Consider the following 15,488-nt stretch of genomic DNA (forward strand, 5'->3'; position numbering starts at 1 on the left):
TCCTTGGGACGCTGCCAGGGACACTGTTGGGGCTGGAAAGTGCCAGATAAGCAGAGGTTTGGGGCTGGTACAGATGCCTGACTGCTGATTATCACGTTACCTGTCTGTCCAATGGCAGGAGCACTGTGGATGCCCTGGGGGATGTTCCCTGCCCCAGAGCCAGAGATTTCTGTTCTTGGCTTACTTGGCTGAGCTTTCCCAGGGCAAATGAGCCCCTGGCTGCAGAGAGTCCTGCTCTGCCTCCTTGGAGGTGTGGGCTGCTGGGGATGTGGCCTTGGCAGACCCTGCTGAGGGTGGTGTCTGCACTGACAAAGTGAAAAGCCAGATGTGGAGGGGGAAGCAAAGGACACCCACAGTGACTGTGGGGCTGGGAGAGAGGTGGCCCAGCCAGAGATGGCTTTCATGGAGGTAAAATAATCACGGAGCAGAGGAAGGTGAGGAATCAGCTAATGGGGCCTCTCCCCACCAGCCTGGCCTCAAGGGGTCTGCCTTCCTCCCAGGTGCACCCACAAACTCCTGGTCCTGGTGGGGCTCAAGCTCCCACCACCAACCTAGTGCTGGTGGTGGTTGTTCCTCTGCACTCCTGGTGTGATGTGTGGACAGGTTTCAGCTGTTATACCATGACAGAACAAGTTCTGAGCTTCTCCCCACCACACACATCAATCCAGGCTTTTCCTGAGCCTCACCACCATTTCAGATTTAGCAACCCCCAGAATTACCTCATTAGGTGGCAGCTCCGGTGAGAACTTCTGCAACTGTGAATCTCATCTAAAACCCTTCATTTTTGCAAACCACTTCCCTTCCACCTTGAACACACATTGCACAACACCTCTGTGGTCTGGCTGTAGAAAACCAGCTGGGAAAGTGGCACTGAGCAGCCAACAATTCCCAAGTCCCTTGGTGTGAACCACCTCTGCCACCAGCGACTTTTTTTGTGGTGCATCAACACAGAAATTTCCCATCAGGAACCAGGAATGCTCCAATAATGACTGTAACAGGGCTCCTGCTGCTCACATTGAGCATGAAAAGATGTGGAGAACAAGCTGTGCAGGATCCTTGGACAACTCTGTGTCCACAGCAAAAGCACAAGGAGCTTGTGGGGACTGAGCTTATGGGGACTCCCTGTGTCTGCAAATAGCATGGAGAGGGTTTGGGGGGGTATCAGGGATAAAGGGAAATTGGTTTGAAAGGCCCAGCTCTGTTATGGGAATGGCCAGCATGGACATGAAGAAAGGATGGTGGGAAGCAAATATTCAGGGGATGGTTTGATGAGCCATGTACATCCTGTGTGTGGCCAGCCTGTTGTGCCCCTGCAGAGGCTTTGGGACATGGAGGCAACAATTCCCAGCTGGCTCTGCCACCCTGGCTTTGTGAACACTGATGCCAATGTGAAATGTTCCCAGCTTTCACCAGCAGCTCCTTCCAGCAGCTCCTTTTCCTGGTGGAAAAAAAAAAAAGAGATGTATTTGCTGGTGGAAATAAGAGCAGCTGAGGAGATGAAGCCTCTGCATTCAGGATTCTCATGGCATTTTAGAATGTAGTTTTACCAATGGATTGGTGCCTAAATCTGCGCTGCTGCTGGGAACGGGGACAGGAAAAGAGAGCTGTGCTGTGAGCCTTTCTGTGATGTCAGCATGGGCGTGGGGCTGAGGTGAGAACACCCTTCCTGGGGGAGGAGAGCTGCGGTCTGTGCCAGGAGGAAGACCACAGGAAGGCACAGCTAGAGGGTGAGAATCTTGGTTTTAACCAGTCATGATGCCACAGCCCTTTCACATGATGGAGGTTTTTTGAGGGTAAAACCTCAGCTGAGCAGGGAATGGTCTGGGGGTGCTGGTGGTCAGCAATGGGCAGTACTGGCACTGCTTGCCTTGGTTTCCCACCCATGCCAGGAGACATCTGCTCAGTTGCACGAACTGCTCTGAGATCTCTGGGTAATTATCAGCACAGCAGGGGTGGGGGGAGAAGTAGAGGTTTTTCCAAGCTCAGCTGCTGGAATCACTTACATCAGAATTGAGCTGTTGTACAGAGACACTTTGTCAGCACTGACAGCATCATTTTCCTGTTTTTCCCCACGGCAGCCTCATATCCTGGGAAGTGAGATGGAAAGGGAAGAGGAGACTCTTCTGAGTGTGGCTGCTGATAGACCTGCAAACCCCTCTGATGTGGTGCTGGTCAAGAAGTGAGTTCCTCCATCCCCCCTAACCCAGGGAGGGAGCAGAGCCCTCCGTGGCAGAGCCATGGGAGTCTGCTGGGGACAGAAATAAACTGAAAGGGCAGGTTTAAACTGCAAGAGAGAAGGTTTAGATGGGATATTATGGAGAAATTCCTCTCTCTGAGGGTAGCGAGGCCCTGGCACAGGTTGGGCAGAGAAGCTGTGGCTGCCCCATCCCTGGAAGTGTCCAAGGCCAGGTTGGATGGGGCTTGGAAAAACCTGGGCTAGTGGAAGGTGTCCCTGCCCACGGCAGGGGGTGGAACGAGTTGAGCTTTAAGGTCCCTCCCAACCCAAATCATTGGAGAATTCTGATTATAAATCTCCTTGGAGCACCAGGTGGCACTGTCCGACTTCCCACCGAGCTGAGCCGAGCCGGGCTAACCCAGCTGCGGGACACGGCCCGGGCTGGTGGCCGCCCCACGCGTGGGTTCAGCTGCGGGGACCAGGGCACAGCAGCGACAGGACATTGGGGTGCACTGGGGGACCATCTCAGCACAGACCAAAGGGGTTTCCCACCAGCCTGCAGGTTTGGCACCCCGGGCAGTGCCCATGTCGGGGAGCAACACTTTAGAAAATCTGATGCCTTCTATAGACAAACCCAGTATGTTTCAGGTGAGGTTATTTATGAGATGAGCCCAGTTTTGAGTGTCCCCCGTGAAAACGCTGGCTCTGCACGCCCTGCCTCAGTTTCCCCTTCTCTATGAGGGGCTCCATACCAGTTCCTTCCCCCAAAGCACCTCGTGGGGCAGTGCCAGACTTCTAAATGCCTCTCACGTATGGACTGACAAGGGCTTTGGGCAGTATCAGACCACTGCCCATGGAAACCCTCCATCCCGTGGGGGGCTTCGAGCCTGGCTCTTGCTTCAGCTGCCCCCAGTGTGAGTCGAGCACAGCCGAGCGCCAGCACACTCCTCCTTCCGAAGACAGGGACAGCCCGGGAGAGGAAAAACCGACTTCCTTTGCTCCCTGCACAGGAAGGGCAAGTCTGGAGGTGTGGAGGGGGTTCTGTGCCCTCACTGCCCGCCGGGCACGTAGCCAGGGGTGTCCCCTCAGCATTCCTTGCTCCTCCCTCCTGCAGAGGCCAGAGATGCTGATGTGTCTCCAGCAGCTGCAGCCGGGGCTGGGAAGCTCCCCAGGACCGCTGGAAGCGGAGCCAGGGGGCGGCTTTGTCTCACCCGGGCGTTTCACCGCATTGTTCTCGCCGCGCGTGGGCAGGGCAGGCTTGGAGCACTTTGGAACGCAGCCGGAGTGCTGGGGGATGCTTCTCCCTGTGAACCCTCTGCCATGAGCTCCCTGATCCCGGAGCCGCACAGAAGCTCCTTTCAGCCCCGAGGGCTGTCTGCGAACAGATGCCGATTCATAAGCGCGGCTCCACGGCAGAGAAAGGCAGGGACATTCCTGGCGCGGCTCCCGCAGCCGCAGCCCCTGGGAATTGCTGGTGTCCAGCTCCTCTGAGGCAGCAAAGGGGGCTGGAGGCCAGCGGGGTGCCGGCAGCTGTGGGCTCTCAGCTCAGCCTCGCTCCGTGCCAGTGCCTGTGCCACCGGGACACGGGTCCGGCTCTGCAGCCGCAGGTCCGGAGGTGCCCAGAGCCCCGTGTCAGCTGCAGGTCCAACTCTGGGACACGGGGCAGCCCCGGGAACGCTGTCAGGGTGTGAATGGGCAGTGGGGCTGTGGGCAGTGCCACTCTGTGTCACCCACTTCGGTTCCTCAGTGCATCCTTCCCTGCCAGACCCAGCTCCGGGCAGAGCCGAGGAGCGGCCGCGGACGGACCAGCCCGCACCGGCAGCACCCCCGGGTCAGAGAGAGATCAGCGCTGCTGCTTCGCTCCCCACCCTGGTACCGGCCGAGCTTCGCCTCGTCCCAAACTGCTCTGCAGCTCCAGCTTTTTTCTCTTCCTTCTGCGTAATGAACGTACCATGTTTTCGGGTTTGCTTTCCCCTTTCCCATTCAGGAAGGGCCCTTGAATCCCACCTGCCTGATTTCCATGGCCTGACTTTGGTTTGAATTTTTATTACTTTTTTTTTAGATTAAGCTTTTAGTGTGACTAAAATGTTCTCACTTCTCCCTCTGATTATTCACTTTCCCTTATTAAACTGTTCTGCACTGAATTACTTTTCCTCCTCTCCCAGCCCTTCCACCCTCCAGCTTTTTTATTATTTATTCTCTGTGGCTTTTAGGGTTTTTATTTATTAATTTCTGGGTAAGAAGAGGCCTCTGCCTCTGTTCCCCACGCACTGTAAAAGGACTGGTGGGATAAGTTTGGCTGGGGGTGATCTCCATCCCCTGGGGCTAAAGCCAGCTTCTGCCAGAGCTGTGGGAGAGGGGTTGGAGTCCTGTCCTCCTGGGCCAGAGAAGCTGCCCCATCCCAGGGGGTGTCCAAGGCCAGGCTGGACAGGGCTTGGAGCAACCTGGGCTAGTGGAAGGGGGGTGGAACGAGCTGGTTTTTAAGGTCCCTTCCAATCCAAACCATTCTATGAAGTGCTGCTTTATTTCCCTTGGGTGCAGGGAGGAGGTGTCCCAATCATGGACCTTCACCTCACCCCATCCCTGCCCGTGCTGGGCAGCACCAGCCCTGAGCTCCCATCACCCCATCCCTGCCCATGCTGGGCAGCACCAGCCCTGAGCCCCTGTCACCCCATCCCTGCCCATGCTGGGCAGCACCAGCCCTGAGCCCCTGTCACCCCATCCCTGCCCGTGCTGGGCAGCACCAGCCCTGAGCCCCTGTCACCCCATCCCTGCCCGTGCTGGGCAGCACCAGCCCTGAGTCCCTGTCACCCCATCCCTGCCTGTGCTGGGCAGCACCAGCCCTGAGTCCCTGTCACCCCATCCCTGCCCGTGCTGGGCAGCACCAGCCCTGAGCCCCTGTCACCCCATTCCTGCCCGTGCTGGGCAGCACCAGCCCTGAGCTCCCATCACCCCATCCCTGCCTGTGCTGGGCAGCACCAGCCCTGAGCCCCTGTCACCCCATCCCTGCCCATGCTGGGCAGCACCAGCCCTGAGCCCCTGTCACCCCATCCCTGCCCATGCTGGGCAGCACCAGCCCTGAGTCCCTGTCACCCCATCCCTGCCCATGCTGGGCAGCACCAGCCCTGAGTCCCTGTCACCCCATCCCTGCCCATGCTGGGCAGCACCAGCCCTGAGTCCCTGCCCTCACAGCGGTCCCAGCTCTGCGCGGTCACGGCCGAGGCGCTGCTGGCAGCCCAGCCCCTGCTAATCTGGGAATTGTATGCCAGGAAGCACACACCCAGCGACCTGCCCGGGACAAAGCAGCAGAGTCCAGCCCAGCACTCCCAGGGCTTCCCTCTGCACTCCCAGGGCTGTGCTGGAGCAGTCCTGAGGCCTTGCTGAGTCCCTCCCCACACCTGCTTGGGGTTGGGCACCTGCTCCCGCTGCAGTGCAGAGTTTGGCTCTCCCATGAGTGGCCTGGGCTTCTGGCACAGCATGAGATGCTCTCACAGCCACACTGCAGTCCTGCCCATCCCTGGGGCACATCAAAAAATGGGGATGTAGCACCTGAACTGTGCTGCCTAACCTGAAACCAGGGCTGTGACAGGATGCCTGCCCTGATCATCTCAGGGGTGCAAATTAACATGGGCATCATTACTTTCTTGCTCATGCAGAGCTGCCCTGACAACAGACCTTTCCCATGATGCCTTCCTGGGTAACAAAACTGTGTCCTTGACACATCCTTAGAAGCCTTGAGCTCCAAATAGACTTGACTTCTGTGTAAAACCACCCGAGATTTCCCAAAGAAAAGGGCTATATAAAATGTGGGTATTATTAGTGCTTGGCCTCTGCCAGGGCAAGTGTCAAACACCACGAAGGTGTCGGGAGGAAGGGTTTGCCCTGGCTGAGTCACTGCAGGGCAGCTGATTTCAGGGTTATGTGCATCTCTGAGGGAAGCAGCTGCTGTTCTCTGCTAAATGGGGTCTGGCAGGGCCAGCCAGTCATTTCCACAGCATCTGAGAGTTCCTGGTCACCACTGTCCTTGTCCCCGTGGGACATGGAAACACTGCACTGGGCTGGCCTTGGGTCAGGCTGACAGGGATGGGCCTGGGGAGCTGCTCTGCCCTCTGAGAGCACTTGTTACCCTGACAAGGTTCACGTGATGCTCCCACATCCTGCTGTCAGTATTTTAAGGTTGTTTACAAACACCAATGTGGTGCAAGAGCAGGGGAAGCTGCTCACAAGTCGTGTGAGATTAAAAGCCTCTGCCAACCTTGCTGGCTTTCCCCCGTGCTGATGGAAAACAAGGATCCAGAGCTGGAGTGCTCAGACTGTTCCAGCTCTCCGAGCTGTGGAGATGGATGGGCTGATGGGACTGCTCCCAGCACTGGGAGCTCAATCCCGTTTCTGTCATCCTGCTCTTTGCTGCAGCCTTGTCCTGAGACACACGGGCTCGTTCTGCTCACTCTGCACCTTCAGCAGCACCACAGAGCCCCAGCTGTGGCTGCTCTGTACACGACACTGCACCAACACAGAGGGAAAGGGATGGCTGGGGCCTGGAATAATGTCCAGGCTGAGATTTCCAGGGCTCAGGAAGCTGTTGTAAAGTTACATTACAAATGTGAGCCACTTGGATATTCCAGTGATCCGAGCCAACAGAATAGAATATTTTAAATGAAATATTCATGGGGATCCTCAGCCTGTGAAAGCGATAGAGCTCTTCTGCCTTCTGTGGACTCACACTAATTTATTTTTTATTATGACCCATTTGTATGATGATGGGGCTGGGAGGCTCCAGGCAACCACCTCCAGCTTCAGGTCCTGTTATTTCAGGTGCTCTAAAAGCACAGAACAGCTCCACGATCTGTGCCCCAGATTCGAAACCGCTAAGGATGTAGCCTGGTATTTTTGACACAACAAACCTGTTCTCTGGCACAGGCAGCAGTTCCTCCCTGCCCTGGCAGCTGAGACAGGACACAGGGTCCCCTCTCTGCCCCTGGCATCACCCTGGGGCTGCAGGGCCCCCTCTGTGCCTCGGGGATTGCCCTGGGACCTCGGGGTGCCCTCTGTGCTGCTGGCATCCCTCTGCCCGGGGCAGGGATTGTCACTGAACCAACAAAGGGCACTCACAGCCCCGGACCAGACAGGAGAAATATTTGCCAAACAAAGACTCTATTTTCAAGGAAATCCTCTGACTTCTGCATCAAAGAGAGAAATGATTCAAGCTCTGGTGCAGCGGCCGAGGAGCCGTGAGGAGGAAATTCTGTCATGGGCTGAGCGGCCGCAGTGGGAAAAGGGCTGTTTTCCAGGCAGATGTCATTCCTGCTTCACATTTGGGAATGATTTGAAACCCTTTGGGGATGTAGGCTACAGATACACCTATTTCATCCCTCAAAGTGTTCAAGGCCAGGTTGGATGGGGCTTGGAGCAGCCTGGTCCACTGGAAGGTGTCCCTGCCCATGGTAGGAGGGTGGCAATGGAGGAGCTTTAAGGTCCATCCAATCTGGCCTGGAACACTTCCAGGGATGGGGCATCCACAGCTGCTGCATCCATGCAGCTGGCTCTGCTGCAGCACAGAAAACAGCTTTGGGGTCTGGTGGTGGGATATAAAATACAATATAATGTTACCTATAATTTTTAAAGCCAGTTCTGGCCCTACAAATAAAACACTTCTGTAGTTCCCATTTTCTTTCCCAGCTGTAAACTCTGCCCAGCTCTGGCTCTTCCCTCCCGGCCTGTGACTGTCCTGGTTTATGGCATCGTCACCACCTCCCGACTGATTTACACATCAAGTCAGTAAACAGTCGCTCCCACCCTCTCGTCCCTTATCCCCGCGCTCGTGGCTCGGGTGACTCAGCAACGTGGAGCACAAACATGACTAACTCTTGCCTCTCCAACAAACAGGGAGTTTGGGTCTTTGTTCAATGCGTTTCTCTGTGCCGGTGGAAGCTGCCTGAGAACCGCCCTGGCACAGGGCTCTGACTCATCCCGGGGAGGTGATGTCCGGGTCCTGCGGAGCTTCCTCAGGGTTCCTGCTGCTGCAGCGGGACTGGAGCGGGGCTGGAACAGGGCAGGAGTGGGGCTGGAACGGGTCTGGAGCGGGATTGGCGCGGGGCTGGAGCGGGGCTGGAACGGGGCAGGAACGGGTCTGGAACGGGGCAGGAGCGGGATTGGCGCGGGGCTGGAGCGGGGCTGGAACGGGGCAGGAGCGGGATTGGCGCGGGGCTGGAGGGGGGGCTGGAGCGGGATTGGCGCGGGCCTGGAGCGGGACTGGAGCGGGGCTGGAACGGGGCTGGAGCGGGATTGGCGCGGGCCTGGAGCGGGACTGGAGCGGGGCTGGAACGGGGCTGGAGCGGGATTGGCGCGGGCCTGGAGCAGGACTGGAGCGGAGCTGGAGCGGGAATGGAGCGGGGATGGAGCAGCGGGAGCAGCGTCCTCTTCCCTTCTCCGAGCCCAGCACTCCCTCCATCACACCCAGCAAGTTGTTCTCAGAACTGGATGTGGTCGGTGCCTTGAAATCAGATCCCAGGAGGGACTGCCCATCCTCCTGCTGCTGCCTGGGCTGTTTTCTCCCTAGGTCCATTCCAACCCTAACCATTCCATGATCCTATGATAGCAGACTGTGCCAGGTGCCTGGGTCAGCCCTTGCTTGCTGTGCCAGGGTGGGGGTACAGCAGGGCAAGGGATCCTCGCCCATGGCATGCACAGCATCGCTCTGAACATCTCCTGTGACCTCAGAGTGGGAGCCCCATGTTGCAGCCCAGCAGGCTGTTTCCTTCCATTGCCACCCTGAGGGAGCTCCTGACACTGCTGGCCAGGCTGTGGGCAGGGTGTCTGCCCACCCCAGTGCCCCACACTCCGAGGGGAGCAGCATCTGCCTGTTCCCCAACCCTCAGGGACGTGACTGGTGTGACAGTGGCCTGGCCTGGGCAGGGAGCTGGTCTTGGCCCACATGGTTACCCAGCCTGTCACTCAGCAGGAAGGCTGTGGTTTGCTCAGCGAAGGCTGTAATTAGGCTGATTGGCACTAACTTGCCTCAAAAAGCTGGGGAGGAGGGAGGAACCACAGCTCAGCCATTTTGTGTGGAACTTTACACAGAAAAAGGGAGCCAGGACAGGAGTGCAGTGGGACCCAGCTCCTCCGTGCCCTGTCCTTTCTCTGTGATGTTCCTGCACGTCCCTGCACCCTCCAGACCAGACCACCCCCGAGAGGAGCTGCAATGGGGGCAGTTGTGTCCCCTGTTAAAAATTATGCTGGCAAAGCGTTCTGCCAGTGCAGCTCGAGGCAGGGGATGGAGCTGAGCCTGTGCTGGTGTGGGCAGTGCCCTGTGGGCGCCGTGCCCAGCGCGGGCTGGAGCCAGAGAGCGCTCCGGCCGCCCCGATAAGCGGTGCCGCTCATTCATGGCTGTGTGCTGACCACGGGCCAGACAAGAGGGCTGGCGTGGCCCACTTGGGAGCAGAGGAAGTGCTGCTGGGTGAGGCAACGCAGCTCCAGAGAGCTCTTGAGAGAAGAGGCTGTGCCGCTGGCTCCTCCAGGCTGGAGTGGAGCTGCAGAGGATCCTCTGGGCTTCTTCAGGGCTGAGATGCTTGGTGTGATCCGATTCCAGCTGGGCTCGGGTCACTCTGGAGCTGGTGGCTGCTCTGGAAAATCTGCCCAGCTGTCATAGAAATCACAGGCTGCTTTGGGTTGGAAGTGACCTTAAAGCTTACCCACTTGTAGCCCCTGCCTTAGGCAGGGACACTTTCCACTAGACCAGGTTGCTCCAAGCCCTTCCAACATTTATAATCCAGTCTGGGTCCTGCTCTGATGTGCAGGAGGCAGAAGGTCTTGGGGGAATAACAAGGGGCTTTTCCTGGGATATAAATTGTGTGTGCTCTTTGGGGATGAGCCAGCAAAGACCTTCATGATGGTCCCACAGGGGCACAACTGTAGTGGGCAAAAATCAGCTGATTTGGAGCAAAACAGTTGCACAGCTGTGGAGGAGTGTGCAGGGTGGCTGCACACAGGTGACAGGGAGGGGCAGAGCAGGGGTTGGCTGGTGAGCCAGGAGGGCTGGGCAATGCAAAACCTCCTGCACGGAAGGGATGGCAAATGGGAGATGAGGAATGGGGCTCTTTCCTCATCCATTCTGCTGCTGCCATCCCTCCTGGCCCAGGGTGAGGGTACAGCTGGCAGCCCCAACGCCTGCTCCACCCCCCAATTAACCCATGTTTGCTTATTAGGGAAGTTACAAGCCTGTGCAAACACTTCCATTTGCTTTTGATAAAGCGAAGGTAGAAAAAACTCCTGCCCATGAGGTGTGGCCAGGCCCAGCAGGCTCCCATGGGGCTGCACCGTGCCAGGGCCAGGACCATCTGCCAAGGACGGAGCATCCCTCCTTGTCCCATGTCACCCAGTGGCTGTCCCAGCCCTGCTGCTCTCCAGACAGCCACAGAGTTTGTCCCAAACTTGGCCCGGTGTCGCTAACGGCAACTGCTAATTGTTCTCTTGCTCTGTACTATATTTAATTCCCCACTATTATTTTTTCCCCTTTTAATCATAAAAAGCCTAAATTTCCCTCGGGGAAGGTTATTGGCTCAAGTGTAGAAATAAACCTGCATCTTGCACAGCGCTGAGCCACTGGAGCATTGGCTGTATTTTTAAATCCAAGTACAAAGTGTCTTCGATGCGAGTGTCGTTTAACCCTTCCCAGGAGGGACAGTGGGGATGGGGGGACATGGGGGGCCCTTCTCCTCCTCTCGGCTCCCGCTGCTCATCCTCAGGGCAGGACAAACCCACACTTGGATGTGTGGGTGGAAGGGTGGGCAAGTGTGGGAGTCGAGAAGTTGCTGTTTTGCCCTATTTTCCTCTGGCATCCTCCTCTCTCTTGCCAGGGTGAGACCCGTGTGGGCATTGCCCTGTGCATGGAGAGGTTGGGCCGGGCAGAACCACGTGTGCTCCAGCATTGTCCCCTTCTCAGGCCACCTCCTGCCACCCCCATGGGATCAGAGGTTCAGGTGCCCTGAGGTAACCCAGAGCCTCAATACCTTTGAGGATGTGGGCCAAAGTCATCCAGTCTGAGAGCTATTTCGGGGGATCGTGGCTGCTCCCGGGAGGGTGTTGGCACAGCCACGGATGGAGGCGCCGGGCGCGGGCGGAGGCACAGATGGGACAGGCAGGAGGGAACTGGTCCTGTCTCTGCCGTTAATGAAGTTGCCTGAGGGGGCTCAGCCCGGCCCCCACAGACCTTGGGGTGCCTTTCAAACATCTTTTTGGGGGAGGTTCAGGTTTGCAGCTCAAGCAAAGCAGCTTTGGGGTCTAACCCTCCCTGCTGCAGATGTGTGTAGTCTCTTCTGTGTAGGAGCAATTCTTTCCAGTGGTAACTGCTCTGGACTCTGAAATCCTCACTCAGAAGGAGAAACAGTTGAGATAACCCTTTTTTTTGGCAGCTGTAGCCTGAGGTCGATCCTGCCCCAATGCTGCTGCTCTCTTGGGTGGGAGGATGGGGCAGCAGCATGAAAGGCCCCACACAGAGCCCGGGCAGTCTTTGTGCTGGGTCTGTAGGCAGCAGACAGAGCCACCAGGACAAGGGGGAAAATTCTGCTCCTGGCCAAAGAATCCCCCTGCTCTGTGTGACCCTCAGCAGAGCTGTCTTGCTCCCTGCTCCGCTCAGCACAAGGGACTGAGTGTCTCCCTTCCTCCTCCTCAAACAAAGGCAGCTACAGTGAGTTTTCTCTTTCTTGCAAGTGGTTTCACCCTTGAGTTCCCAGTCCTGATTTGGGATGCCCGATGAGACCCGTGCAAAAGCCAGAGAGGGCCCTGGCAGAGCTCTGGGACACCACAACCCACCTGCCCCCTCACCAGCACAGCTGCTCCCCATCCCCTCCAGCTGCCATAGATTTGCTCCCAAAATCATCTGGCCAAACAAGCGCCAGGGGGGCTCCTGTCCAGCCCCAGGGGGGCTGCAGTCCCACCAACCCTTTGGAGAGCTGTGGTGTGGTTGAGAAGCCAACACCAACCCACACCAGGGAGCGCCCTCTGCCAGGATGCCAGTGGGAAGGGCGGGCAGGTAAGGGGAGCTTTGCCAAAGGAGCATCCTGTGGGCAGGGCAGGCTCTGGGGGAGGGAGGGGGCCCTGCAGCTTGAACAGTTGCCTGCAAAGGAGCAATTTCAGCATGTGAAAGGAATGTAGCTCCAGCAGTGCCAGAGAAGGAGGCTGTGCCTTAGGGACAGGGATGAGTGCTGCTGGCCTGACTCACCGGCTGCCTCTCTGCAGCCGCTTCCTCTCCGGGATGCAGAAACTCCCAATTTTTCTTTATCACGTGGCTTAAAGTAGGGGGTAAGGAAGGAAATGCTCTTATTTTTAACTCTTGCATCTCCCCTGGGCCTGGGGCTGAGCTCTGGCACGGTGAGGTGGTGCCCTGTGATGTGCCAGGAGCATACCCATGGCCAGGGCTCCCACTCACCTGAGCACTGCAGGCTGTTTGCAGCTCCCCACAGTATTTTGGGGTCTGAGCCCTTGCACAGAATGTTCCTGAAGATTGGGAGCAGCCAAGGGACCTGTGCAGAGTGGGGACAGGCAGGGTGAGCAGTGTGAGGGCTCAGTGGGGTCACAGCTGCATTGAGGGAGGCTGAGAGCATCTGAGCCACAGGGAAAATGTACTTTTTTCTTTCCTCTGAGCCACCAGCCCGTGCTGCTGTCTGTGGGTAAGCCTTGGTGGCAGGTGCTGGGGGTCCCTATTTGTGCCCACCACAGTGACAGAGCTGTTGTGCCCCAGGGTTGGAGGATGGGGAGGGTTTTATCCACCCCAGGTACGTCCGGGGGGATTTGGAGCTGTAGTGTCACCATCCCCAGGGTGCAGTTGGGAAGGAGGGCACCCCTGAAACACTTTGGGTTCCCCACCCTCAGCTGAGCTGGAACATTCAGCCCCGAGCATGAGCTGGGCACTGTGTCACCACCCCAGTGTGGGCAGGGGCTGCCACTGCCCTGTGGCAGGGATGGAGCCTTCAAGAGCCTTCATCCTGCTGTGCCCAGAGCTCCTGACAGGCAGAAACAAGGCCAGGTACCTGTTTGTTTAGTGTGGTGGGTTTTTTTATATTTCCAATGTTTTTTTCTTTTCCAGCCATGCCCAGTGAGGCTGGTGAGACCAGCATGGCACAGCCATGGGCACAGCATGTCTGGGATCAAAGCAGCTGATCTGGGCATGAAATTTTGGTCTTTGGTTCCTTGGGGCTTTCCTTGAGCTCCTGTTGTGAAACCTTCATTTGCTTCTAACAGCAGCAAGTTTCTTTGCTCATGATCTTCTCTTTTCCCCCTCTGTTGCCCTGAGATAAAGGCTTCTAAATTTGTCCTGTGCTGAAAACGCAGCTAATCCTGATGGACCTGAATTCACATCTCCCCCCTGAGGAATGGCACTAATTTTTTTCCCTTTGTTCTGCCAGGGGACCTGTCCGTTTCCTAGTGGAAAAAAAATCACTATTTAGGGCAAGGTTTATTCCCGAAAACCTGTGTTTGTTTGTGAGAAAAGAGGACGGGAGGGAAATAAATCAGAAAATCATCATCTTTTTTTTTTTCCCTTCCGATATTGTTTTTACAGCAGGCAAGTTTTAATTAAAGGGAGGAACTGGGTCGCTTGTGCTGTCCAGAAGATGCTCTGAGGACGTGGCCCTTTCCCACCAGTGTTACACTGGGAGCCTGGAGCTGCTGGCCCAGTCTGGAAGTGTTGACTTGACTGTGGAACAGCTCCTTACAGGGTGCAGGGACAAGGGTGGGCTCTGGAAGGGTGGAGGGGTCTCCTTCCTGCCCACAGCTCCTGGTGCCAATGGGTGGGTCGGGTGTGGTATTTTGGGGTGCTGGGTGAGCCCCGTGCCAGGTCGGGCAGGGTTGTGGGGTCACCCCAGCGTTGGGATGCAGGGGGACAGCTGTGCATGGAACAGGTGTGAGGACAGGAGGGGACAGGGGTGGTGAGAGGCAAAGCAGGTGTGAACTGGCCCTGCTGGGAGCGCTGAGCTGGCAGGAGCCACCTGAGCTTCGGGAAGCTGCAAGTACTCGCCTGGGGCAGAAAAATCCAGCGAGAGCCGCCCTGTCCTCACCTGGGGCTCTCCCGCCCCGAGCGGAGCGGGATCCCGAGCCTGCCCCGGGCTGGGAATGCGCTGCCCAGAGGGAATGCGGTTCCCGGGGACCGGTCCTGCTGCGGAGTGAGGAGGAGGATGGAGCGCAGGGTGAAGGCAGGGCCGGGAGTGGCAGGAGGGGGCTGTGCGGGACGGGAGCGGGTGGCTGTGCCCGCTGCTGCTCCGCGACGGTGCGGGGGCATCCCGCGACCCCCAGCGCTCCCGAGAACGCGCCCGGTGCTGTTCCAGGCGCTGCAGCCCCGCAAGGACGGCAAGACCCCCGAGGTGGGGGGCTCTGTCCCGGGGGACAGCGGCTGAACACCCCGAGGGGGTGGGGGGGCTCCATCGCGGGGCTCGGGGGTCGGTGAGCCGAGCCGGGGCACCCCCGCGGGCCGGGCTGGCTGCGCTGCCCGCACCGGGGCCGCCCGCGGGCACCGGGGCGCGCAGCCCCCGCACCCCACGGACCCCCCCGACGGGAGGCGGGTGCGGGGTGGGGCCTCTCCTCCCCCCCGTCCCGGGCGGCCCCGCGTCCCCTCCCCGCACGGGGCTGCGCCGGGACTTCCTGATCCCGCTCCATTGGCCGCAGGTAGCGCAGCTGTGCGGGACGGGGCACGGACGGACGGACAGAGCCCATGCGGACCCCTAACTGAGCTTCATCCCCCGCCCCCCCTCCTCCCCTTCCTCCTCCTCTCCCTGGCTCCCTTCCTGCCCAGCACATGTAAAAGTTGTGCGTGGGGCTCCGCTCGCGTCCCGCTGCCGGTGCTGCTGCGGCAGGAGCCGGGCTGGGGTCGCCCCTCCCGGCGGAGCAGGGACCCGCGGAGCAGGGACCGCCGGGTCCCCTCGCCCATGCTGGATTTCGGCCCGGGAAGGTAACTGCGAGAGGAAGCGGCGCCGCGCCGAGTCGGGGTAATCATGAATGAGATGTCGAGTTTCCTGCACATCGGGGACATCGTCTCCCTGTACGCCGAGGGCTCTGTCAATGGCTTCATCAGTACCCTGGGGTGAGTGAGAGGCTCCCGTGGGCGCCCGAGCGTGATCCCGGGATGGACGGGACGGGATGGAGGTGCTGAGCTGGAGCGCAGGAGGAAAAGGGGCCGGGAAGCTCCGGGTGCTGCAGCAGGAGCGGGGAGGGATGGTGGGAGGGGGACCGGGTGCCCCCGGGTTCTCCCCCGGCTCCAGCCGCTGCCAGGCGTGGGGTGCAGCCCTGGAGGGACCCTCAGCCCACCCTCCCTATGGCCAGA

At 58.5% G+C, this 15,488-nt stretch overlaps 1 protein-coding gene and 1 long non-coding RNA gene across 5 annotated transcripts in view; both read left to right on the forward strand.

Annotated features, from left to right (window-relative positions):
• Positions 1-1,671: 1,671 nt before the first annotated feature.
• Positions 1,672-4,374, forward strand: LOC139683402 (uncharacterized). The gene is made up of 3 exons (XR_011699779.1): positions 1,672-1,727; positions 2,079-2,179; positions 3,942-4,374. It is a non-coding gene; the product is annotated as an uncharacterized lncRNA (long non-coding RNA).
• A 10,450-nt stretch (positions 4,375-14,824) lies between these two features.
• ITPR3 (inositol 1,4,5-trisphosphate receptor type 3) overlaps positions 14,825-15,488 on the forward strand; it is a 36,491-nt gene continuing 35,827 nt past the window's right edge. For all 4 annotated transcript variants that reach the window (XM_071578444.1, XM_071578447.1, XM_071578446.1 and 1 more), the window contains exon 1: positions 14,825-15,248. In XM_071578444.1, coding sequence (XP_071434545.1) covers positions 15,160-15,248 — 89 coding nt within the window. In that variant the 5' untranslated portion in view covers positions 14,825-15,159. The remainder of the gene's footprint in view (positions 15,249-15,488) is intronic.

This window comes from Pithys albifrons, chromosome 28 (assembly GCF_047495875.1).
Source record: "Pithys albifrons albifrons isolate INPA30051 chromosome 28, PitAlb_v1, whole genome shotgun sequence".
NCBI classification, from domain to species: Eukaryota; Metazoa; Chordata; class Aves; order Passeriformes; family Thamnophilidae; genus Pithys; species Pithys albifrons.